General features: G+C 46.8%; 2 protein-coding genes across 5 annotated transcripts in view; one reads left to right on the top strand and one right to left on the bottom strand.

Annotated features, from left to right (window-relative positions):
• The window catches only part of Wdr82 (WD repeat domain 82), a 67,614-nt gene extending 45,173 nt beyond the window's left edge, over positions 1-22,441 (bottom strand). The window contains exons 1-4 of the mRNA XM_065427166.2: positions 22,129-22,441; positions 16,680-16,777; positions 14,223-14,289; positions 9,044-9,143 (exon numbers count right to left, since the gene is read on the bottom strand). Of these exons, the coding sequence (XP_065283238.1) occupies positions 9,044-9,143; positions 14,223-14,289; positions 16,680-16,777; positions 22,129-22,289 (426 nt within the window). The 5' untranslated portion in view covers positions 22,290-22,441. The remainder of the gene's footprint in view (positions 1-9,043; positions 9,144-14,222; positions 14,290-16,679; positions 16,778-22,128) is intronic.
• Positions 22,442-22,527: 86 nt separating this feature from the next.
• LOC135898293 (ABC transporter G family member 23-like) overlaps positions 22,528-27,071 on the top strand; it is a 222,863-nt gene continuing 218,319 nt past the window's right edge. The window contains exons 1-2 of one of the 4 annotated variants that reach the window (XM_065427162.2): positions 22,528-22,669; positions 22,814-22,921. In XM_065427162.2, the coding sequence (XP_065283234.1) occupies positions 22,914-22,921 (8 nt within the window). In that variant the 5' untranslated portion in view covers positions 22,528-22,669; positions 22,814-22,913. Of the gene's footprint in view, positions 22,670-22,721; positions 22,922-27,071 lie in introns of those variants that run through there. The other 3 variants (XM_065427161.2, XM_065427164.2, XM_065427163.2) reach the window with 3 other exon arrangements.

Below are 27,071 nucleotides of genomic sequence, written 5' to 3'. Positions count from 1 at the left end.
CGATCCTAATCTCTGCCCTTCATTTTCGGACGTCGCCCAGAAAAGTGAAACTGAAGTCGGTAGACTGGGAAGCTTACACAGCAGCCGTAGACAAAGGAATCACAGCCTCGACTACGAATACAGAAATAATACCGACAATAGCTCATTGCCTCAAACAAAGTACCCGCTCTGCCACTAAGCATTGTAATGTACCAACAAACGACGAGGAATTTGAAAGGTTATGTGCAATTCGAAGGCGTGCCGAAAGGAAGGCTCTACGTACTAAGAATATCGAAGACCTCAGGACTTGTCGACGGGCACAAAAACATATACGACGTTACCTCACCAAACTGGACCAAAAAAGGTGGAGGGACTTTTGTGGGACACTGGACATACGACAACCGCTGAGCAAAATCTGGAGAGTCGTCAGAGGCATTCGCAAAGAGCCGCAACAGCTTTATCCTTTTATCGCCCTCTCATTACATGAGCGCGCATCCCTGAAAGAGGTGGCAGAGCAGTACTGCAGGCTCCTTTCCAACGGGGCACAACCTTTGCGGCAAATTGCAAGTCGTCAGCCTAGTCCACCTCGAGCTACCCTTCCTGACTTAGAATTACCATTCACCATCGAAGAGCTCACGGCAGCAATTAGCGACGTAAACAAGCGATCATCACCTGGCCATGACGGCATGAGTTATGAAGCACTCGCAAATTTATGTCACACATCTCGCCTACGCCTTCTGGAGTACTACTACGCCTCATGGATAACTGGGGAGGTTCCTACGGAATGGAAGCTTGCGAAAGTCATTCCTATATTGAAACCATCGAAGCAGCCAACAAATTATGCCTCCTTCAGACCCATATCTCTGCTTAGCTGCGTAGGGAAGCTATTCGAAAAAATGATCTACAAACGACTAAATTGGTTCCTGGAAACTGCAAAAGTTTACCCGGAGGAAATGAATGGCTTCCGGCAAAACAGATCCGCAATTGATAATGTCATTGCCTTGGTCTCATCAATTGAAGAAGAATTGGTCTCTGGCAACATACCTACTGCATTATTTTTAGACATTAAGGCAGCATATGATTCGGTCTATCATACAGCAATACTTTACGCTTTGGAAACCCTTGGTCTTGGAGGACGGCTCTACGCATGGATTGCAGACTATCTTCAAGGACGTCAACTTTTCATGTGTACCCCGGATGGCCCCACGGCGCTTTATGCCGTCGAGAAGGGAGTGCCACAAGGAGCTGTGTTAAGCCCGGTATTATTTAATTTAGTCCTCATCCATCTGAAAAGAAACCTGCCCCCTGGCGTCAAAATCACACTGTATGCGGACGACATCGGAGTGCGGCGCGTTCCCGCAGTACCACCCAACAACGCCTCCAGAGAGCGCTAGCAAATATATCGGCCTACCTAAATCCAAGGGGTCTGAAATTGTCCCCCGACAAAAGCGTTGCCATGGCTTTCACGCGGAGGTGTATGGAAAAATACCCACTAGTGTTGGGTGGTCGCGCCCTTCCATACGTCAAGACGCAAAGGTTTCTTGGAGTGACGATCGACAGGAACCTCGCATGGTCGCCCCAAGTGAAAAAACTGAGTGAGAAGATTTCCTCGGCGTCCCACATATTCCGATTTCTAGCCGGATCACAGTGGGGCAGCACCTGTCGATCAACGGTGCTCCTCCATAAGGCCTACGTCGATGGAACACTCCGATATTACCTCCCGATCCTGCACAAAATATCTCCCACAAGCAAGAGAAAACTTGAGGCAGCACGAAACAACTGCCTTCGCGTATGTCTTGGCCTTCCGAAGGGGTCGTCCCGCTCAGGGACTGTAGCAGAAGCTGGATGCCTGCCTCTGGAAGTGCTATGTTCGCAGGAGACACTTCGGATACACCTCCGCCACGTCATTCATACAAAGACTCACTTTTTAAAGGATATTTCCAGAACCCGTGCTACACCTAGCTTTGGGCAGGCCGTCGGAAGCATATCTATTTCGATTCCTGCTCAGGCGTCACAAATTATGCCGCGAAACGTTTCACCATGGACACTGTCCCCACTGGGAATCGTGCCATACATACCTGGAATCAGTGCGAAAAAGAAAATGCCTCAAGCAGCGACTTATCAGATAGCTTTAGAATATATGCACAAAGAATACGCAGCCGCAACGCACATTTTCACAGATGGCTCTACAACTCCACATCGTTCATCATGCGGACTTTTTGTTCCCTCTACAGGACAACGATTCTCGTTTCGTCTTGAGCGAGCGACATCATCTACTTCAGCGGAGCTCTATGGCATTAAGGAGGCCCTTGTGTATATACTTCGACAGCAGCCGACAAAGACATGGGTGATATTCACAGACTCAAAAGCAGCCCTACAAAGTATATGGAACAGGCACAAGCGTTGCAATAATCAACCAGCAGCATTTGACATTGCTTATCTTCACCACAGGGCTAAGATTGCTGGGCATTGCATAAAGTTCCAGTGGATACCTGGCCATGCCGGCATTTCGGGAAATGAAAGAGCGGACGAAGCTGCCAGAAATGGACTCCAATACCGCAAGTTCAGACAAACATATTTTACAAAAGCCGACGCTTCAACCATGGCAAAAAAATATGCCTATCAAGAAAAAAACCGCATCTTGAATCTACCGCTTCACCAAGATAACTTCCTACGTTACAGTGACCCAGAAATGAGACCGAAAATTCCACGACCACTTCCTCGACACTTAGAGACATTGTACCATCGTCTACGACAGAATGTGGCATATACGAACAATTATCTGTACCGCATAGGACTTACCACTAACCCATACTGTGATAACTGTCGCAACTTAGAGACAATTGAGCACATATTACTAGAATGCCCCGCGTACCGCGACGAGAGAATTTTTTGAGCACCAAATGGACATGATTCGCCACGAACCGTTAACATTACCAAGCATCTTAGGTCCAATGCCCGGCCCTTCAAAACAGCAACGGGTTTTGGATTTATTGTTCAAATACCTGACAGAAATTGGTCAAATAGGAAAACTTTAAAAATTGCATCCTTCCCATACAAAAGCCTAAATTAACCCGCCATGTCACGTGTAAAAATTAGTATCAGGTCCACTCGGACATTTCATATTTATTTTTATCCTTTTTTTTTCTCCCACTCTTTTCTGGAATCTTTTAATCCCATTCCCCATCCCTATACAGAGTAGCATGCCAGCGGTTATATACGCGCCGGCAAAATTCTCTGTTCTTCTAATAAAGAGCCCTCTCTCTCTCTCTCTCTCTCGCTAACTTCAGGGACGTCAGCAAAGCACAAGAAGGTGACTCAGCCGGTGCACGAGGCCTTGGACAAGACAGTTTGCACCTGGTTCGTGGAGATGCGGGCCAAGAAAATCACCCTTGGCGGTGATATTGGGTGGCAAAAAGCACTGGATTATGCCTGCATGCTAGGAATACAGACACCGATCATTTATTCAGCCCTCACGGGGACTATGGAAATGTCCAAATAAACAGGTGTCTGAAAAAGCAGATTAAGAAAAAGAAAAGAAATCCTTTATTTCCACGTACTTATTCGGGCTGAAAGCGTGAATGCGCCGTTGCCCGCTGTTCCGTTTAAGCACAATTAGATAAGCCTGAATCGCGGAGAGGGTCGTACGGTCACTATTAGCGGCTGAAAGCACAGTCACTGCTTGTACACGCTCCACATGCGACGGCAGCGTAGCGCATGGTGCGTCATCTTCCGACTCAGAGTCATCGTCCGGCGGTGCAGCAGAAACCTGACGAATGATCTTGCCGTTGTCGAGTTCTGCGCATGTCAGTGCAGCAGTGTCAGCACCTGTGAAACTGTCAAATGAGAAGCTGTCCGGAATCACAATGCAACCACTGCGCAGGTCTCGGCAGAACATATTCGGCATCAGTCGGGAGCACATTGGAAGGCGACAAATCCTAGGCACCCGCTTGCCGGCATTCCCCAACGCATCTGCGCGGGCACCGTCGGCACCATTAGACACTTGACGCGATGTTTCCGTATGCCGCGTTGGATCACCGCAACCTCGACATAGCACGCAAAACAAACATCACCATGCCGTCATGCTGACACCAGTCGCACAAACGAAAAATGCGACCTACTCGCAGCATCGTACACGAAGAAACAAATCAGCTGCTGGATTGTCTTGACTTGGCTTACTAAGTTGAGACCAGAACTGCTGTAGCCACTCTATGGAACCAGACAGAAACGATGATGATGAGTGGGGATATGCAGTAGCGCCACTTCGTGGGGCAGCAAGGAGGCTCCGTTCAAAACAAGAACGGCGTTCAGCAAGTCGAACCATGCACCGGTCAGAGTCGGTGCATGGTGCTCTCGATCAAGCTGGCTCAAGGAGTGTCCTAAAAATCAAACGATAGGTTGCTAGGTGTCCGAACTTTCAGCAGTTGTTATACATTATGGTCTATGGGGAGAATGGCGGTGCCGCAAAGCAGCCCGAATAATCAAGCATGTCCGAATTTTTGGAGTCCGAAAAATCAGTCGGCGACTGTAGATGACCTTTAGGTCAGTGTAGGTCCGCTGAACAGATTCAAGTCATGCCACAGGATCCTCGGCAAAGTTTTGTGCGGTGAAGCCGCTTCGGCAGATGGGGACAGCGCCACTGCGTGGACGTCAGCCAGCCTTGCAGGCATCCTGAAAGACTATGCACCACCAGATATTTATAATGCCGATGAGAACGGGCTCTTCTACAAAATGCTGCCCACCAAGATCCTGGATTTTAAGGGGCTCCGCTGCCACAGAGGCAAGCAGAGTAAGAAGAAAATAACCATGCTCCTGTGTGCTAATATGGACAGTTTGGACAAGCGGCCACTTTTGGTGATGGCAAGAAGTGCCAAACCATGCTGCTTCAAAGGAAATCGCAGCCTTCTCGTGAAGTATGTGGCTAACACTCGGGCGTGAATGAACCGGGCTATTTTCGGAGAGTGGGTCGAAGCCTTCGACTGGGACATGGGCAGGCAAAGACGAAAGGTTTGTCTACTTTTAGACAATCATTTCATCCACATCATACAGGACACTGGTACGCAAAATGTGCAGTTAATCTTTTCCCACTGACCTGCACCTCTATCATTCAACCCCTCGACCAAGAGGTCATCCAGAGCGTCAAGCAGATCTACCGTGAGCACCTTATTCAAAGGTTGCTTCTAAACACGCAGTTGGGCTGCGAAACAAAAGTGGACCTCTTTATGGCGCTCCAAATGATTTCCACTTTGTTGTGCGCAATGAGAAGCACCAAAACCTGCAACTGCTTCCGCCATGCTGGGTTCACTGTGCAGGCTGCCAAGCCTTCGAACTCTGGGAACGAAGCTAGCAATGTAGACGGGTTTGATGAAGTCACAGACGTGTGGGCAGCCCTGCAGGAAAGTGGACATACATCGACATCATCATCATCAGCCTGGTTACGCCCACTGCAGGGCAAAGGCCTCTCCCATATTTCTCCAACAACCCCGGTCATGTACTAATTGTGGCCACGCCGTCCCTGCGAACTTCTTAATCTCATCCGCCCACCTAACTTTCTGCCGCCCCCTGCTACGCTTCCCTTCCCTTGGAATCCAGTCCGTAACCCTTAATGACCATCGGTTATCTTCCCTCCTCATTACATGTCCTGCCCATGCCCATTTCTTTTTCTTGATTTCAACTAAGATGTCATTAACTCGCGTTTGTTCCCTGACCCAATCTGCTCTTTTCTTATCCCTTAACGTTACACCTATCATTCTTCTTTCCATAGCTCGTTGCATCGTCCTCAATTTGAGTAGAACTCTTTTCGTAAGCCTCCAGGTTTCTGCCCCGTAGGTGAGTACTGGTAAGACACAGCTGTTATATACTTTTCTCTTGAGGGATAATGGCAACCTGCTGTTCATGATCGGAGAATGCCTGCCGAACGCACCCCAGCCCATTCTTATTCTCCTAATTATTTCCGTCTCATGATCCGGATCCGCCGTAACTACCTGCCCTAGGTAGGTGTATTCCCTTACGACTTCCAGTGCCTCGCTGCCTATTGTAAATTGCTGTTGTTTGCCGAGACTGTTAAACATTACTTTAGTTTTCTGCAGATTAATTTTTAGACCCACTCTTCTGCTTTGCCTCTCCAGGTCAGTGAGCATGTATTGCAATTCGTCCCCTGAGTTGCTAAGCAAGGCAATATCATCAGCGAATCGCAAGTTACTAAGGTACTCTCCATTAACTTTTATCCCCAATTCTTCCCAATCCAGGTCTCTGGATACCTCCTGTAAACACGCTGTGAATAGCATTGGAGAGATCGTATCTCCCTGCCTGACGCCTTTCTTTATTGGGATTTTGTTGCTTGCTTTATGGAGGACTATGGTGGCTGTGGGGCCGCTATAGATATCTTTCAGTATTTTTACATATGGCTCGTCTACACCCTGATTCCGTAATGCCTCCATGACTGCTGAGGTTTCGACAGAATCAAACGCTTTCTCGTAATCAATGAAAGCTATATATAAGGGTTGGTTATATTCCGCACATTTCTCTATTACCTGATTGATAGTGTGAATATGATCTATTGTTGAGTAGCCTTTACGGAATCCTGCCTGGTCCTTTGCTTGACAGAAGTCTAAGGTGTTCCTGATTCTATTTGCGATTACCTTAGTAAATAGTTTGTAGGCAACGGACAGTAAGCTGATCGGTCTATAATTTTTCAAGTCTTTGGCGTCTCCTTTCTTATGAATTAGGATTATGTTAGCGTTTTTCCAAGATTCCGGTACGCTCGAGGTCATGAGGCATTGCGTATACAGGGTGGCCAGTTTCTCTAGAACAATCTGTCCACCATCCTTCAACAAATCTGCTGTTACCTGATCCTCCCCAGCTGCCTTCCCCCTTTGCATATCTCCCAAGGCTTTCTTTACTTCTTCCGGCGTTACCTTTGGGACTTCGAATTCCTCTATACTATTTTCCCTTCCATTATCGTCGTGGTTGCCACTGGTACTGTATAAATCTCTATAGAACTCCTCAGCCACTTGAACTATCTCATCCATATTAGTAATGATATTGCCAGCTTTGTCTCTTAACGCATACATCTGATTCTTGCCGATTCCTAGTTTCTTCTTCACTGTTTTTAGGCTTCCTCCGTTCCTGAGAGCATGTTCAATTCTATCCATATTATACTTCCTTATGTCAGCTGTCTTACGCTTGTTGATTAACTTCGAAAGTTCTGCCAGTTCTATTCTAGCTGTAGTGTTAGAGGCTTTCATACATTGGCGTTTCTTGATCAGATCTTTCGTCTCCTGCGATAGTTTGCTGGTACCCTGCCTAATGGAGTTACCACCGACTTCCATTGCACACTCCTTAATGATGCCCACAAGATTGTCGTTCATTGTTTCAACACTAAGGTCCTCTTCCTGAGTTAAAGCTGAATACCTGTTCTGTAGCTTGATCTGGAATTCTTCTATTTTCCCTCTTACCGCCAACTCATTAATCGGCTTCTTGTGTACTAGTTTCTTCCGTTCCCTCCTCAGGTCTAGGCTAATTCGAGTTCTTACCATCCTGTGGTCACTGCAGCGCACTTTGCCGAGCACGTCCACATCTTGTATGATGCCAGGGTTACCGCAGAGTATGAAGTCTATTTCATTTCTAGTCTCGCCGTTCGGGCTCCTCCACGTCCACTTTCGGCCATCCCGCTTGCGGAAGAAGGTATTCATTATCCTCATATTATTCTGTTCCGCAAACTCTACTAATAACTCTCCTCTGCTATTCCTAGCGCCTATTCCATAATCCCCCACTGCCCTGTCTCCAGCCTGCTTCTTGCCTACCTTGGCATTAAAGTCGCCCATTAGTACAGTGTATTTAGTTTTCACTCTACCCATCGCTGATTCCACGTCTTCATAGACGCTTTCGACTTCCTGGTCATCATGACTGGATGTAGGGGCGTAGACTTGTACAATCTTCATTTTGTACCTCTTATTAAGTTTCACAACAAGGCTTGCCACCCTCTCATTAATGCTATAGAATTCCTGTATGTTACCAGCTGTATTCTTATTAATCAGGAATCCGACTCCTAGTTCTCTTCTCTCCGCTAAGCCCCTGTAGCACAGGACGTGCCCGCTTTTTAGCACTGTATATGCTTCTTTTGGCCTCCTAACTTCACTGAGCCCTATTATATCCCATTTAGTGCCCTCTAATTCCTCCAATAGCACTGCTAGACTCGCCTCACTAGATAGCGTTCTAGCGTTAAACGTTGCCAGGTTCATATTCCATTGGCGGCCTGTTAAAGACATTAAAGGGACATCGACATACATCCCAACAAGTACATCCAAGCCGACTCGTGCGTAGTGGTGCACGAAAAATTGACAGACCAAGGAATCTTAAAGAGTGTCCGTCAAGACCGTGTTTCATTGGACAAAGATGAAACACCCATGCAACATGAGCCCGGACCACCGACTACATCGCAGGTCATGGATGCATCTGATACCGCCAGACGTTGCATCGGGTCCCAGGATACTGATGAGGCAATGGCTCTGCTGGTGGCAAGCGAGAGTTGCGTTGTGCCACCGTTTGGCAAGAAGCACAAACAAGCTAAGCTGACTAATTTTTGGAAGTAAAGCTTGCTGTTTGCGTCAGCGACTCACGTGTTGTCTATGTATTTGATAATATCATGACAAGGAATTTCTGAGACAATAAAATTTTTCGTGTGCCCCGTCAATTTCGTTGTAGCGGCATTCAACTGTAGCTGTGTTTAAACACACTTTGATGGTGACGTACAATAAGGTGATCTAGTCTGACTCCTCAGTGTTTTTGGAATTTTTGGTTGCAAGAGACCTTGGTTACAAGAGACATGTTTCCCGGGTTCCTTGAGAGTCTCTTGCAATGAGGTTTTACTGTATCCGAGTTTGATATATGTGGATCAACTGCATGCAATTAATTCTGAGACTTTGACGTCAGCTTGGTTCATATGGTTGCAACTAACAACCTCACTGAGCCCCTCGTTCTCTCCTTATTCCTCTCGTTCATCAACGCCGAATCGTCTAAGTGACACTGTTAATACGTCGGCCATTTCGGGCAGGCAGCTTACCTGACAGTTTGGTGAGCGCAGGTCCCATAGCCGGAGTGACTTGTCTAGGGAACCTGACAGGAACAGATCGTCCACAGGTGACGTGCAAAGAGTCACCACCCTGGGCACCAGTATCAACGGTCAGTGACAGCAGCAAATGACCAGCATTTCCACTATTACGAAGCAGATGTGGAGCAGCTTGTCCGACAGCGTCCCACGCGCAATTCTTTAATCTGTCTGTGGCACAGTACTGTGATATGAGTACTACGGTGTCCCACCTGTTCAAGCATGCAATGAGTAATTTTATCATTAAAGGGACAGTAAAGAGAAAAATGATCTCACCTGCATTACCTTTCCACTATATACCAACAAAGCCACTCTTACTCCGAGAGGTGGCTTGGAGAAAAGGGAAGACAGGTGGCGACGCCACCTTGAATTCACCACACCAGTTCGCAGTGACCTCAAGGGTGTCTGCTAGGGCCTAGCTAATTATTTATTGGTTGAGATGAAACAAAGCCAGAATGAACATGGCTAGTTTCAGGATGCGACAACTTTGAAATCTGTGACCTCACAATGACATACCGGCACTGGTGCTTCAATACAAAATTTAATGAATAGAACTTTGACCTGCATTCTGTCTTTGAATAATCATCCTATTATCTTAAGATTAACTAAAATAAAAGCTTAAATTGATTTCATGTTGCTCTTTAGTGTCCCTCACCGACTCAAAACAAGTGCAGGTTCAAACACGATGTTGTGGGTTAGAATGGAATCCTTGCAATCACAGATGCTATTCACATGATAACACAAAAAAGAAAGAATAGAAGGGAAGGGTTAGAAAAATGCACAGCAAATAAAATGTTTTCGAAAAATATTGAAAATCGTGTTGAACATTCTCAAATACAAATAAAAAGGAGATGCATACAGAAGCAAATGTTTTTCAGTATGAGCTATTTCTATAAACCGATGGCAAGCTCAGTGGTATGAGGCCCGAATTTTGTCACAATTGAGATTCCGTCTCAACAGCTCGTAAGTCAACCTCAACTGTCCTGACATACTGTATCTCAGCCTGCGAATGACGCCTCAGTGTTGTGTTTCACAGCTTTAAAGAGTTTATTTTGGTTTGGATGAGGGACACCTGCAACTCGACATCAGCGAACACTTTGTTTTTTTGAGCTCAAAACGGCGGCAGCACGCTTCCTTTCCCGTTCATTCCCCAATGCGTAGGTCCTTTCTGTTCTTGTCCTCCTTCCGCCCCTCGTTCGCCCCACAGACCATTTGAAGCATTTCTGGTCAGTTGCACAGTCCACGTCTGATTTTTCGAACTCCCCAGGGGCCACGAATACGTCCGAAAAATCGGACAGTTGGAAAAGATAAATGCATGTCATTTACTGCCCTTAAAGGCTCAATCCGCCACAGGCACATTCGAAAACGCTCTGTAGGCCTGTCGGTATACATATTAGGCATGTTGGTGCTCGTACTGTGACAAGAAATACCGGGTGCATGAGTATATAATTAAGGAATACATACTGGGTCCTGTGACAATTGCCCCTTGCCATACTTGTTATGCTTCACCGCAATACTTTTGCATATGCTTCACAGCGTAACATTTCTGTATTGAGGCGAAGATTACTTTCGCGAACCAGCATTGTGCAATGCACCGTGCTTTCCAAGCATCTAAGTCACTCGTGAGGGCCACAAAAGCGGAGTCCGTGCCATTGCTGACAGCTGCGAAGTCTTTCAATAAAAAACGCGGCACCAAATGGCAAGAAGCTTCATAGCCAACGTCAAAGCAGCTAGGCCTAGCGTTGCCGCAGTGGTGGCTACGGCTGCCAGCGGATCTGTGTGCGAGAGCTCCGGTTCGAGGCTGTTTCGGACCTGCGGTCGCCGCAGAACGCCCAGAGAATCGAACGGCAAAGAGTTCTTGCGTCTAAAATTTCAGACGTTCTGATACATGGACTCTATGTGGTGGTGCCGCGAAGCCGTCCAAATTATTGGGAATCCGGAAAGTCGGTCGTTGACTGTACACTAGCAACTCTTCCAGCCGACGACAGGGCGTCAAAGACGATTCATTATGATTTCTGTCTGTTACTCGAGCCAGGATTACCGCGACTTTCGCCCCTTTCAATAAAATTACAGCTAATTTTCCCTGATAGAGGCACAAATTCCCCGAGTTTTCCCTGAGTTTTTCCAGACTACTTAAAATCCCTGAGAATTCCCAGTATTCCCGGTTGGTAGACACCCTGTATTTATATTTTGGTCAATTTTGCCATGTTTGTATCCCTTTAAAACAATACAAACCCCTACCGTATCACACTTGACTCCTTTGGAAAACATAACAGTGCATGTGCATCTGTTCACATGCTGTTCCGTTACAGTCATTGCCATGGTGCCCCAGATAATTGAAAGCAGATGATGTTTATTGTTTATATAAGCTGCTCAGTTGTCCGAACAAATATCTGCGAATGGTACAGTAAAAGCTCGTTAATTCGAACCGCAAGGGGAAGACACTTCAGTTCGAATTAACGAAAGTTCGAACTAACGAAAGTGAAGGAGGGCAACAGTACACTGCGATTTGGAAGCAGTAGGGCATGTCAGAAATTTGGCGCGTCAGAAAGTGATGGTGTGTGCCGCGGACACACGCCATCTTCAAGTCGAAGCTCTGGGTCCGACTGTGCCACACCGCCGATGTCCACCGAAACGAACGTTAGCCGAGGCTTAACACCATCACAATGAATCGCGACGGCCGATACCTCCTAAGCTGAAAACAGAGGTGCACAACCGATGAAGACTGCCGAGACAAAGACGCTGAACATATGAAGGTGGCGAAGGCCCTCATTCGTTGGTTCTTGATTGCAAGCGCAGCTGCGACGTACTTGATTCGCTGTGTTTTGGAGCTTGCCGTGCCATCTCCACACAACATTAGCAGCTGTACAACATTTGCAAAGCCTCCGAGATTCGCAACGGGCAAGAAGTCTCGGAGGTTACGTAGAACGGAGAGGCGGCAGCCGCCACTCCCTTCTGGCTGACCCCGCGTCGGTTAGATTTTTTTCCGATTTTGCCTTCTCTCGCCGTTCTCTCCGTTTCGGAGGCAATACAACCTTGTGTGTAGGCAGTAGGCGCGCTTCTCTGGCCGTGTGTCAGGCAAGCGTAGTTCGAATTATCCATGAGGGAACCTTCTCGCGTTCGAATTAACGGACTTTTTTATACATAGACTTCTGTGGAGCTTGGCCGGACCAAATCGTACAGTTCGAATTATCCATAAATTCGAATTATTGAAGTTCGAATTAACGAGCTTTCACTGTATTACCGCATTTACTCGATTCTAACGCGCCCTCGATTGTAATGCTCACCCGTTTTCCATAACCAAAAATAAGAATGAGTACAATACCGCACACCTCGTGCTTTCATATAGATATACTATTTTCTCTCATTTGAAAAAACCAGATTTATTCCCAATACACTAAAGTTGAGATGAATAAAAACACAAATGGAAGCAGCGTAAGTTGCCACCAAGATTTTCCCTGCGCCGGTACGAATCTCGTGGGGCAATAGATATCACTTGTCGTGGCTTTAAGACAACTCTTTATCGCTATCAACAAACCAAAACATTTGATCCATGGCATTCGACATCCTGCGCTCTTTAAAGGCTTTGTTGACCATGGCAGACGGGATCGTGCACCATGCATCTTTCACCCATCCAGCGAAGTCCTGCAGCGAGGCACGCTTCATTTTATTGGCGGGCGTGAATTTGTGGTAGCCACTGACAAGCCATTCGGTGTAGAGCGCCCAAATTCTATCTTTCATTGGCTTGTTCAAACAAACAAGGTGGCTGGAGCTGCGATGTCATGCCACCGGGTATCACGACAAGGTCGGTGTTGCATGCAGCCAGCTAGTCAAGGTGGCACCTGAATGCATCGAGCACAAGCATACATGCAGACCCAAACTGCCGCCGGGTCTCTTCCGTCAAACGTTATCAATCCAGCCAGCGACCAAGTCCGTAGTCATCCGGCCTTTTTCATTTACATGCACAATCATGCCACTCGGAAACGATTCCTATCGGGTGCGCCTTCCGTCTGAAGATAAGATATGGGGGCAGCTCGTGCCTATCCGCAGTGCAACAAAGCAATGCGGTGGCTAGTTTTTTTCGTGGCCGGAAGACAAAATCCGCACTTGCTCCGCCCCCTTCTTTTTAACGGTTTTGGTGGCAGGCATGTCAAAGTAGAGCAGCATCTGATCGGCATTTACAATTTGTCCGAAGTGGTAGCCGCAACTTCAAAACGTACCGCTGAAAACTGTGCAATTTCTCTTCATATTCCTTGGGCAATTTTTTGCATATCCCTGTCTGCCTTCAAAGAGAAAAGCCTTTTTTTTTCATAAAATTTGATAGCCAGCACCCACTTGCCCTTAAGTCACTCCGCATTAGCCCTTTCTGTAGGGCTAACTGTATCGCCCGTACTTTGAGCAGATTGGTCGTCACAGGCCGCTGTGCCGCTCTCGCACGTATTCTGCGAGCAGCTCTTCTATTTCGGCGAAGCGGCCCTGCTTCAAACTGCTGAAACCCTTCCTTGTTGCTTTGCTGGTGAAAATATTGTCCTGTTTGCGCCAGTCCTGCACGCAAGTTTCGGAAACTCCGAACGCCCACGATTCGGCCCAATTTCCATCCGTCTCTGCACACATGACAACTTTCCTTTTAAATGTGGCATCATGGTGGACTTGGCGTGTCTTCACAGTCTGCGCTTCCATGTTGATTGAATAAACGCAGAAAATGGGAAGACATGTGGTACACCAGCACCTGTTTACACGTACAACATGGAGATATGCACATGGAGCAGCTAGGCTAGAAGCGCATACGAGGCAGCGATTTTTCGAATGCCAATGGCAATATGGTAACGCGGATTTAGGGTCATACTCGATTCTAACGCGCATGCAATTTTCGGACCCGTTTTTATAGGAAAAAAGGTGCGCATTAGATTCGAGTAAATACGGTACATGCATGTGCTAATCTATAAAAGCCCGATTTCTTTTTAACAATGTGACTCTGCGCAAACCTAATATTTCATGTTGCTTTAGAAATCAGAAATTTTTTTATATTTGAGTACCACTACTAGTTTATTTATGAGCCGTATTGTGTATGTACCCAGAGCAAAAAGAAGATGCAACAGGTAGACTTGCTTTAAAAGTAAAGGAGGCAACTCACTTTTTGGTGTGGCCTGGGAAGTAGCGAATGTACTTGTTGTCATGCAGGGACAGGTACCTGATTGTGTCTGCACGAAAAGTGATAGAAACCAACGGGTCAGGGGCCCAAATGCACTCCGTTCATTTGTGAAGCAGCAGCAGCTTCAGCTCCACTCATTACGCTATGTGACACTCGGGGGGAAAAAGGTGAGCAAGCTATGTATAATGCGCACAGCCACAATCATTTGACATGGCGATCAGCTGCTATAACCACAATTAACCTTTTGAGTCACTTTTTTTTTTTAGAAAGAAGCGTGCCCCCCAGGGTGAGATTTATTTACTGCAGGTTTACATTATTCAGTGCAACTTAGTTTGAGAAAAAAACAAGCAAATTTTATTTCAGGTTGCAATAAAGTGAGAATTTCTTTTTTTTTTTAATGTCTGCAGCTTTATACACAATTTACTGTAGAATACATAAATAAGATAGCACAAATAATTTTCTGTACATGTAATAAAAGTTGCACAGCTTATTTTTATGCTTTAAATTGAGCTGGCATGCTAGGGGCTGTACTTTCGACCACTCCGTTTCACTTTCCACATTTATCATGTGTTCCACGGAGGGTGCGATCCTAGCAAAGACAGCGGCCCCCGAGCCACATCCGAACCGACGACGAAACAGCAGAACGGAAAATAAACTGGGCATTAAAGAATACGGCACCAGGGAAGCCCGGCCATAGTGAGAGCAGTGTATGCCATGTGAGCAACCATGAGAAAACAAAGAGAGTGAAATTCTTGCAGTAATCAATTGTTAGATCACTAGACAAGATTATATCTCTTCTTGCGGGACTTGCAAACAGAATAATCGCACGCCTGTGGGTAAACCCCGTGGGTGAGCCACGCGGGTAGGCAAGTCGTGCTAGCACTTCGAGCAATGAAAAAAAACAAGATCGAAATCAGTTTTCGCGACGTCCATAACTTGAAATGTCACGCGCGAGAATGCCGATTAGAAAGAGTACTACAAGCGCAGGTGCGTGCATGCGGCACTATACTAGGCAAACCAGGAATACTTCCAAACTAACGTTAGTGACAGCCACCATAGCAAGAAACAAAACATCTGTTTGGTAGAAGCCGAAGGGCTGCTTCACATTAAAAATTGCTTTTTTTAGACATCACAGACGATTCCATGGTGGTTCTGTGCAAGGCGCGAATTCTGAGAAGGTTCGCTTCCTGCCATGCATATATGGCTGTTACCATTCGGGATTCGTTTTCACAAGTGCAGCAGAAGTAACCCTTAAAGCATTACAACACACACAGAGGTAAGCAAAATTTACTAAAAAATTTATCTCATACATGCAGTGTAGAGTTTTATGGTGCTGGACTACACGAGAGGGCTCTGCTTCTTTTTATTCATAGATTAACCAAATGGTTCCCTGATCCAAATTCACCTGGGCTACAATACGTCGTAGCATGAAAACAATGTCACCTGTAGAAACGCAGCTCCACTTACGAGTAGATGCTGAAAGCGCCTTGTAATGGAAACAGAGCTGAAGAGTCGTCAAGGGGCATTAGCAAAGCACAGTCACTGATCCAGTTAGTAGCACCTCAAATTCAGCAATCAAGAATAAGCAAGCTGGGGTCCAATGCTGAATATTTTCGACGAAAATATAACTGGGTGTAGCTTTTCCAAGACTAACAACAACAAAGTTTCACTTTGGATATATTAGTTATAATTGAAGAGCAGTGTACACTATTGAAGCAATCTTGGCACAACTGAAGGGCTCATAATTGCAGCATTTTTTTCTTCGTAACAGCCTTCAAGTAGCACCCAAGCAGACGACACAACATCCGGTGGTTGGTTGATAGAGCACAAATCCTGAAACATGGCCCGAGATATTTTTCAATGCACCCCAGGCACTGCCTGACCTCAGCAGTTTTGCATAATTTCCTGTGAGCAACGATGGCTGCTTTTGTTTCTTTAGTTTCAATATTGGAAATGTCTATTTTGCAAGCTTTTCCAACACATCCACTAACACTTCGACCCTAAAACTTTGCACGGAGGCTGGTCTATATCTATTATCAGAATCTACGCTTTTTTTCACGTGATCCAACATTTTGTGGCAGCCGACCTCTAAGGAAAAGGACATCTCCAGACATTACTGCAAGGGAGTCCGAATGTTTTGAGGCCAATATGACCTTTTCTTTTAATGTGACTGTTAAGATGGCCACTGAGACGACATAAGCATTTAATGTTGGTATAGCTGGTAATTCATAATGCACAGTATAGCATAAATCGGCATGCATAACCGATAGAAGGAGCTGACTGGAAACCACGCTTTGTCACTTCCATCCACTCTGAAGGCAGTCCTAGCGCTATAGATCCCGACAGTGCATCCAAAGTGTTTGCAATGTCTCTGCTTGGCCTTGTCACAGAGATCACAGGCATAATGACAATGCACTCAAGCTGTAGAATGGGACTCACCGTCCACCTTTGTGGAACTATGGATGGCGGTGTTTGTCGCATGGGTGTAATGAATGAGGTCGACACCATACTTTTTGCTGTTCAGCGTCCGCTTGTGCCTGCATTGTTGCAGTAGAACAAGTGGTTGGTCAACATTGCCACATTGGGACCAGACAACACGGCAGACTGCACAAGTGAAAAAGGTAAAGGCGCCAGCCCATTGTGGACATTTTTACGCGGAAATGAACAGCACAATCTACACGGTACACTAGTGCTTGTCTTGCCTACTTATGGTGTCCCTTGTCGTTTGCACTGTTCATTTCAATGTGAAAATGTACTTTGGTTTGTGTGACAATGTGTTTCACGAACCTTGTGTTACATTAGCAACTTTCTCCTACAAATGCTGTATACCTTTCATCTTAGCATCCTTTCGTAAATGTGATTTCGGTTCATATATGAACTTCTTTTAATTTGCTGCTTACAATGCCCTTGATCGCGTTTCCAATTTTGAACCAAAACTAGTTTGAGGCTATAGATTTGATCAGTGTTTGCAAACTTCTTGTGTATATTGAAGAAACAATCGATTTCAACTTATCTTCTAGTGGCCCATAAGCACGTGTTGGCACGGGCAAGCTGAGCTCCTCTTTCAGGCAAGAGGTACAAATAGTAAATGGTGGGGAGACGGCAAGTGAAGTACTGGCATAAAAATTTCACACCCCTTGAACCAGCAATCGCGGTACCTTAGGCACTCCACCAGGCAACAACTACCACACATTAATGCAACCGTCGCATATTAAAAAAAAAAGGAGATCTGAGACGATACTCATTGCTGACCCAAGGTTCACAGCAGTGCCACACATCTGAATTTGTGTGGTAGTTGCCATTACGTTTATTATTTGGCAAAGTCTTGCTGTTTAACTTCAGAATGACCTTCATGGGATATTTTGTAATCATAGAATTGACAAGTCAACCATTACTCTAAGCATAGGGTCTTGATAATCTTTTGACCTAGTACCAGTTTTGAGAAACAAACTCGAAATTAAGTGAGCGGCAGTTTCAGTTAAAAGTTTTCGTATTGCATTTTCCTGCAGTGCAGAAGAATATTAACTGAAGCAGCCGTGAACTTCACAGCAGGTTTTCGGTGCCTAACTCAAAACTAATGCAAGCCATAGAGTTTCTAGCAAGTCATGCCTTCAGATCTTGCTTCTATTCTCTGGTTTCAGCATGCCCCTTGAAGTCATAATTTAACGAGGAAATAATCATCGCGCCAATCATTCCCTAAATTCAGATGTCTGCTGCTGTCGTAACACTCGGTGACTAAAAATGTATCACTAATCCCTTATTTTTTTTTAATAAGGGGGGTTGTCACAGGTACGCACATTATAACATCCTCTATTAATAGCAGTTTGTAGTGGAATGGACAGGTGGTGCACCTGTTCTTTCCTGCATGGACAGCACATGTGGCAAGGTGCAGTTGTGGCAGTAACAACATGTCACGGTGCTGCGTTCAGCTACAATGTGCCAAAGACGGTTTCTGCATTAAGAAAGTGTTCTGATCAAACCAGAAAAGAAGTCGGAAATATGCTAGTAAATAGTCACTGCCAATGCTTTTATGTTAGCAATTAAGTTTGACACAGCAATTCGTGGCAATAGGAATTCTTTTACAGGAGTCACAACCAGCACTGCCAGTGGAGCCCACATGTTCTGTAAGCAGTGATGCGAACAGCTACTGCAACACTTATCTGGAGCAGCCGAGTGGCGAGCTCCTGGCTGCATGATCGTCGACAATTTTATCTGAGCTGGCTGGTTCACGATGACTGTAGTCTACAGCCTAAATTTAGAAACAGTTGTGCTGCCTCCTTTGCGCCCTCTTACTGCATGCACAACACCTGGCAGCAGCCGCCGAATTAGAGATCTGTCGGCCAGGAGAGACAAGAACACACGTGTGGATGCATGTGGCCTTATTTGCGTGCCGGCCTGCACGATGCGACGCTCACGAATGAATGCACTGCCTCAACACTTTCACTTTACCGGTTGGGCTTCCTTAATGATGATGCAGTTCTGTACCTGGGCTGAAGGTTCCCGATAAATAAATATGAAGGCTTCTAAAACATTGAAATTTTTAAGACATCTGCATCTTTATTTACCTCCGTTATTTCAAGTTGTACTTTGACAACATTGACAACATGGCCTCTATTGGTCTTCAATATGGTCATTGACACTTACACTTATATTGGTTTTGTAAACAGAACTTACCACTTGGCTGAAATTCACCTTTACGCCAAGCCAAAAGGAACTTTATAACTAATTGCTGAAATAAGTGTGTTTAAAGGGGCCACAGTACTCGGTTTATATTTGTAAATGAGAGTGGAGGGTCCAATATGGTTATACACAAACAAAAAAAACTAGGCTTTCAGCACACATTCCGACTTTAAAATTTCAATTTGAAATTGCTGCCTCTCAATTCCTCCCACCGTCAGCAACCACCATTTCGGCAAGGCTGTGTTGTCGGGAACTGAGGTGCCAACTCCATGTTCTCTGCTTTGAAACAATTCGAGACCACATCGAACGTCTTTCTCGACCTGCTCTAGCACTCAATGGTGTCGTCACTGAATTGTGTCCGCAATTCCTTGACTTGCATGAAAAAAAGCCTGAGAAAACCAGAGATGCACTGAAACGCAACGCACATGCAAAACAAAATCACACATGGCATCCGCGACGTATTTCCAGCTGTTGCAATCACTTCTGGCATTTGCAGTACACAAAACCATGGCCTTCGAGACCGGCTTCTGTTACCTGAAGGAGCCGTTATTGGGGGGTGCTAATTCATTTCATCACTAAGTGTTGCCAGACTGCTTTACGATTCAATTGCAACATTAAAAAACACAAATAAAAATTTTCTACTGCACCCAATGCCGTAAAATTTTTACACCTTGGTGAGAGACGCGTACGGCTCAACATGCAATGCATAATTTATGGTCGAAAATGTGGTGTCACGGCCCCTTTAAATGTCAACACACATCTTATGACTGACTGATTTGTATGCCCAGGCACCATCGTAATCAGAGCTACTCCATGGATGCAAAGTTGTACTGCATAGCTCGAAAAGCCATATACTAGTTTCCTCTGTAATGCAGCTGACATCTTCAGTTCTGCATCACTCATGACACATAAGGGACACGCTTGCCTGATGCATGCGCAAAGCAAAGCATTGCAGATGCTGGGTCAATGTAGGCACTAGCAAGCAGCACAGCAATATGCCTGTCTCGATGAGGTCATAGCTCACGTGCCCACACGTGTGCTTTTGGCACTCCTGGCCAATATACATATATAGAAACCAGCAGCATCTAGCAAGCATTACGGGTGCAGTATACAGCTGGCTGTGTACTGCACCCAAGTGTGGCCATATCTCTAAAGGTGAGGCTAAAGCTCTCAAATGACTGCAAAAATCCATGAACAGTAATGTACTGTTGTCAGCAATATGAACGGGAATACACAAACGCGTGGCAAACAGCCTCGAAACCAAGTTACAGCGATACACGGATGGCGCTGTCAAAAACAGAGGTGCACTTCCGCTAACTGTTGGCACTCTCACTGCACCTGCACTTGTCGAAAACGGCAGCTTACGGCATTTCACTGGCCACCAATAGCCGATCAGGCAGTTACGTGTGTAGTGACTTACAGCGAGTCACTTCTTTTTCAATCATGTTTCTTTTTTTTTTTTTTTTTGAGCACTGCTCTTGGATGCCCGTTCCTGCATTTAGTGCAAGGTATCTTCCTATATGCCCTCATAGGACCTTAGGTATATCTTGTGGAGTGCATCATGTCACGCATTCCAGACAGATGGACAGTATTCATCAGTCTCATCACTCTCAAATGTTTATGCATCAAAACAGTGATGCTAGTGGCCACGCTTCGGTGCACAAAGTTATCAGTAACAGCAATATCAAACAAATTTGTCAATGCCTGCTGGCGATGCAAAGTTCCGCGCTTGGTATAAAGAGTTGCATGGTGGGAGTGCCAACAGTTATTAGAAGAGCGTCCTCCTTTCCAGTTTGTTTCTGATGGCAGCTGCCACGTATCGCCCAAAACAGGGTTCGAGGCTATCTGACATGCGCACCTGTGTTTCCCCTCGTTTTGCTCACGATAGTACATGCATCCTGCCTTGAGTGTTGTGAATTGCTGACTGCACATATGACACATGGGCATGCTATGGCCTAGATACTGTAAAATTTCTGGCTATGCCTCCACCCAGCTAGTGGAACCTTGTCAGAGATAATACAGTGGAACACGAACGTATCACAACAGTAAAGCATGCGCAGACGAGCGGTCATAGCTGAAATCAAACGCACGCACCAAGCATGCTGACCAAAATTACCTGGGATATTACTACCTGACAATAGCAAAAAAATAAGATGTTTCCCCTTAATTCAAATTCGCAGCGATTGAAACTGCAAATAATTGTAACACGACCTGCCAGCTATCTGTGCAACTGTTAGGGCGTGCACTATAACACTTTGTTTTGCAGAAATACGAACTGCATTGATTTCTGCGCAGCTTCCATTTCAATACACACTGCCCATTCGTGAACAGGCCACACTGCACGCAACAGACTATAAATAGAGTAACCCGATCACAGCGTATGCCTCACCCGTTAAAATACAAGCGGCAAAGAGTCTAATAACGGAAACTGGGTTCGAAATTTTAGGCGACGTTCACTACGACTGTGATCCCTCAGAGGCAACAATGCGCGGCTAGACAGGACCTATATAAACGACGAGTCACATCTGCCGAGTTCGTTCGACAGGCCGGTACGGAACTCACAGGCCACGCGTGAGCACGTGGGAAACACGGTATCGATCAGCACTACGCAAACGAAAGTTATCGAAAGTGCGCCCGCACCGCCGCGTGGAATGAAGGTACACAACGCGAAAACTTCAAGTGGAGGCAGCACCTGTTCGTTACGTAATCCGTCCGGTCGCGGCACACACGCACCACACTTTGCAGCACCAACGCACGCGTCGACGTGCCGCGACAGCCGGCGGAACATTTATGTTTACGCGTTTAACGGTATGTGCCAGCATACACCACAACCAACAAAAGCGTTAGCGGACGCGATTTGAGATGAGGCGGACGAGCCGCCCATTGCCAATGTCGGCGGCCCATGTTTGCAACTAGAGCACCGACTCGAAAAACGCAGCACTGAATTCACACGGTCGCGCGACGATGCCGCGGGCGTTAGAAACACCGGGGGATATCGTACCGCACCTTCGAGCTACAGGGATCGCACGGCTGCCGGTCTTGACACCGCACTCACACTAGGCCTACGCGGCTTAGGCCTACCAGCGGGACCTCGACGTTGTTTACACGACTCCGCGACGCACATCACCGGACCAAATTCGCGAGGCATGTCGCAGCACCAGCACCGTAGAGGCTGGCCGAGCTTTCTGCAGTGGGCCCATCAACTTACGTTCCTTTCTCACAATCGTATATCACGATGGAGTCATCGTCCGAACTGGAGATGAGCGTCTCTCCATTGGGCGAAAAGTCAATGCTGTTAATGCGGTCTGTGTTTTCTCTGAACACTTTGGCAACGCGGAAGCTCTTGACAGTTTGTTCTACGAGCTTCATGTTCACGCGAGTTCACATGTAGCCTGCCTGGAAAGAGTTACGCGACGGTCGTGTCAATCGCTTGTCTTCTCACGCCCCATCAAGGCCGCAACACTTCGGTTCGGCGCCAAAACTCTCGAGCTGCTGTGGCTGTTGGTGGCTGGCTGCGTGCTCCCCGGAAACGCGCCAGTCACATCGCTTGGCCAACTTGGCTAGCCACAGCGGCGGCCGGGAATGAAGCCGAAGACAGTTTCGGTAGACTGTAGCTTTAGTTTCGGTTCTGAGTGCAGTGCACATCGCCGGTATTACGCCCTGTGTTTCTACGGGTAGGCCATTAGCGGTGCCAGAAGCTACGATACAGTTTTCGCTGCATCGGTATATCTTCTTGTGCAACAACCGCGGTAAGCTGTCTGCGCAATCTGTGTTATCGCGCATCAAAAGAAACAATGAGACCAAATGCTCCATCGCGTGCTGGCCCGCGCAAGCGCGCGCTCTCACCGCCGGCATTGCTCGCATTCACCTCTGCAACGTGGTTTTAAGCCCAGGCTCGGCACCCGAGCGAGTGTCAAGCGTGCGAGCTCTTCGTTCCGTGAGGGAAGAAGCTTCTTCTCGTGAGCCCGGAGTCGCAAGATCACAGTCGCTGACATGGGACCGTAAGTGCTAATTTAACACTTGAGCATCTGAACGCGGCAGCATGCCCACTGCTCTGTATAGTCGTACAAAACAGGATGGAGTGCTCACCCTGCTGTCGTCCTATATAGTGTACGTGCACCCGGCTTTTACGGGTGCGGGGAACAGACACAGGGACAATGTCGTCCTGCACGTGACTTTTGTCTTGTTCATCTATGCGCGACTGTGCGTGAGTAATTGAATGGCGATACTGAAAGTCGTAAGCGACAGTGCACGCACTCGAAATAGACTCTTAGAAAAATTTACACCCTTTGGGGCTTATCTTGTCCCACAACAATAATCGTCATCTGCGTTGCCCGCGTTTCCTTCCTTTAACGCGGCGAGCCCGGTACTTCCCCGTCACGAACAGCATGCGCGTTATCAGTGTGACGCAGCATTCTCGACAGGAAAGTAGCGAGCGCCGAGTTTTCAAGAAAGGAAACGCAAGCAAGGCAGGTGACGATTATTGTTGTGGGAAAAATATACACCCCAAAGGGTGCAACTATTTAAGAGCACTCTTAAAACGATTGCACCCTTTGGGGTGTATATTTGTCCCACAACAATAATCGTCATCTGCCTTGCTTGCGTTTCCTTTCCTGAAAACTCGGCGCTCGCTACTTTCCTGTCGAGAATGCTGCGTCACACTGATAAGGCGCATTCCGTTCGTGACTGGAAAGTACCGGGCTCGCAGCGTTAAAGAAAGGAAACGCGGGCAGCACGGATGACGATTATTGTTGTGGGACAAGATATGCCCCAAAGGGTGTAAATTTTTCTAAGAGTGAGTGTAGAGCAGGAGAATACTCTCTTAAGCAAAATTACACCCTTTTGCCACACAACAATAATCACCATCTGTCTTGTCCGCATTTCCTTTCTTTAACGCGGCGAGCCCGGTACTTTCAAGTAATGAATGGCATGCGCGTTATCAGCATGACATAGCATTCCCGACAGGAAAGTAGCGGGCGCGGCGTTTTCAAGAAAGGAAACGCAAGCAAGGCAGATGACGATTATCGTTGTGTGGCAGAGATACACCCCAAAGGGTTAACTTTGCCAGCACTCTTAAAACTGTTGCACCCTTTGGGGTGTATATTTGCCCCACAACAATAATCGTCATCTGCCTTGCTTGCGTTTTCTTTGCTGAAAACTCGGCGCTTGCTACTTTCCTGTCGAGAATGCTGCGTCACACTGATAACGCACATGCCGTTCGTGACTGGGAAGTACCGGGCTCGCAGCTTTAAAGAAAGGAAACGCGGGCAAGACAGATGGCGATTATTGTTGTGGGACAAGATACGCCCCAAAGGGTGTAAATTTTTCTTACACACTCTTAGAAAAATTTACACCCTTTGGGGCTTATCTTGTCCCACAACAATAATCGTCATCCGTCTTGCCCGCGTTTCCTTTCTCTTACGCGGCGAGCCCGGTACTTCCCAGTCACGAACGGCATGTGCGTTACCAGTGTGACGCAGCATTCTCGACAGGAAAGTAGCGAGCGCCTATTTTTCAGGAAAGGAAACGCAAGCAAGGCAGATGACGATTATTGTTGTGGGACAAATTTACACCCCAAAGGGTGCAACAGTTTTAAAAGTTCATGTACACTCTTAAAACGGTTGTACCCTTTGGGGTGTATATTTGTCCCACAACAATAATCGTCATCTGCCGTGCTTGCGTTTCCTTTCCTGAAAACTCGGCGCTCGCTACTTTCCTGTCGAGAATGCTGCGTCACACTGATAACGCGCATGGCGTTCGTGACTGGAAAGTACCGGGCTCGCAGCGTTAAAGAAAGGAAACGCGGGCAACACGGATGACGATTATTGTTGTGGGACAAGATACGCCCCAAAGGGTGTAAATTTTTCTAAGAGTGTAAGAACAGTTTACACCTTTTGTAGTGTATATTTGCCACACAACGATAATCGTCATCTGCCTTGCTTGCGTTTCCTTTCTTGAAAACGCCGCGCCCGCTACTTTCCTGTCGGGAATGCTATGTCATGCTGGTAACGCGCATGCCGTTCGCTACTGGGAAGTACCAGGCTCACAGCATTAAAGAAAGGAAATGTGGTCAAGACAGATTATTATTGTTGTGGCAAAAGGGTGTAATTTTGCTTACACTATTAAAACGGTTGCACCCTTTGGGGTGTATATTTCTCCCACAACAATAATCGTCATCTGCCTTGCTTGCGTTTCCTTTCCTGAAAACTCGGCGCTCGCTACTTTCCTGTCGAGAATGCTGCGTCACGCTGATAAGGCGCATGTCGTTCGTGACTGGAAAGTACCGGGCACGCAGCGTTAAACGGAAGCTGAAAGGTTTTCCGGAAAAAATGAGTGAATATCTGTGCATAATGGTTTTCAACCCTCCAAATTCGAATATCACATCGAAATTGAGCGAAAGAAAGCGCAAATATATTTTATTTCGATGAAAAGTGCAGCAGCGGACACGCCCAGCTCGTGCGTCTCGTTCCCGCCTGTGAATGGTCGGGCGCCTCGTGACGTCAACTCTAGCGTTGTTTAAATGCGATCGTCGGCATTTGTGCGCTGTCCAAAGCTGTCGGCAATCTACAAAGACGGTTTAAACGCGTGAAAAGCTTCCCGGTTCATGCAGTACGTGTAGTGATCTTCATCTGTGCACCATCCGCACACTACTCGTAACCGAAGTCGTAAAGGCGGCGAATTCCGTCGGCTACGTGAGACGGTCGGTTTCTCGCTGTGCGCGAGAGAAGGGGGGAGCGTAGCGTCCTGGCGTGCGCCGGCTTTCCAGCACATGCAAACTCTACATTTGCACTGCGTTATGGTAGCTGCATGCAGGCTGTTTTACAACACACGTGCAAATGGAAAATTCGCGGCGCTTTGCGACGAAACCTGCGTCAAGGGCGGGAGGTAAACATGCACCTTCCGTTCAGCGTGTTAACACGAAGGAGCTCGCAGTAAATCAAAATCCAGGTTTGGGCGAGTTCGTGTATTCATAAGGCCTTCCAACACCAGTTATCATCAGTCAGTCCGCACTCGTGCCGTCTTTGTTTTCGTCGCTCCGATCTTTTCGCGCTGCGTTTAGAAAGCCTGCTAGTGGCAAGTAGTCCTCTCTGCGCCGGGCCTTAGACGAGCCGACTTGACTGGCAAACCCAACGCACGCATTAATGATAAATTCTGGTGATAATCGTCGTCACGGAAGTGGTTGGAGCACAGCACTGTTGTTCTTGAGGGCTTGAAATTCTTTCGCTTCAGAGCAGCTTCCCACTTCGTTAAAAGCTTCTTGTCTTGTGGGAAGTAATGGAAGACAACATCGTCGCGGCCGCTGGTGTTCGTGCAACCATAGGCTGCACAGAAAGCCGGCATGATCGGCCCACCACTTCAGTTGATGCTGCGCACGTTGACTACCACTCTACATACACGCAGACACACCAACAAAGGAATGCAGGGTCGATCGAAGCAGATTACAATGGCACGCACGCAGAAACAAGCACGGTCAGCACAGTCGCGGAGGCTGCGAAGGAACGGAACACTAATGTTGACGTCACAACACCGCGGTTTCCGGTCTCCGCTCGCATCGTCAGCGTCAGCAGCAGCGTGCGGCATTCGACGGGGGGCGGAGCTACAGCGCAATTTTAACCGACGATTACGTCGCTCCTAATTGAAAAAAAAGCCCCAAATTTTACCTACGTGGTTTATAAGGTTCCCGCATCCGTATATGAGCGTCTTATTGAACTCGACAGACTCTTCAGCTTCCCTTTAAAGAAAGGAAACGCGGGCAGCACGGATGACGATTATTGTTGTGGGACAAGATACGCCCCAAAGGGTGTAAATTTTTCTAAGAGTGTTTCTAAGAGTGCACTCTTAGAAAAATTTACACCCTTTGGGGCTTATCTTGTCCCACAACAATAATCGTCATCTGTCTTGCCCGCGTTTCCTTTCTTTAACGCTGAGAGCCCGGTACTTCCTAGTCACGAACGGTATGCGCATTATCGGTGTGACGCATCATTCTGGACAGGAAAGTAGCGAGCGCCGAGTTTTCAAGAAAGGAAACGCAAGCAAGGCAGATGACTGTTATTGTTGTGGGAGAAATATACACCCCAAAGGGTGCAACCATTTTAACAGCACTTTTAAAACGGTTGCACCCTTTGGGGTGTGTATTTGTCCCACAACAAT

This window comes from Dermacentor albipictus, chromosome 5, assembly GCF_038994185.2.
Source record: "Dermacentor albipictus isolate Rhodes 1998 colony chromosome 5, USDA_Dalb.pri_finalv2, whole genome shotgun sequence".
Lineage (NCBI taxonomy): Eukaryota > Metazoa > Arthropoda > Arachnida > Ixodida > Ixodidae > Dermacentor > Dermacentor albipictus.
This window is presented reverse-complemented; position numbering and strand designations above follow the sequence as displayed.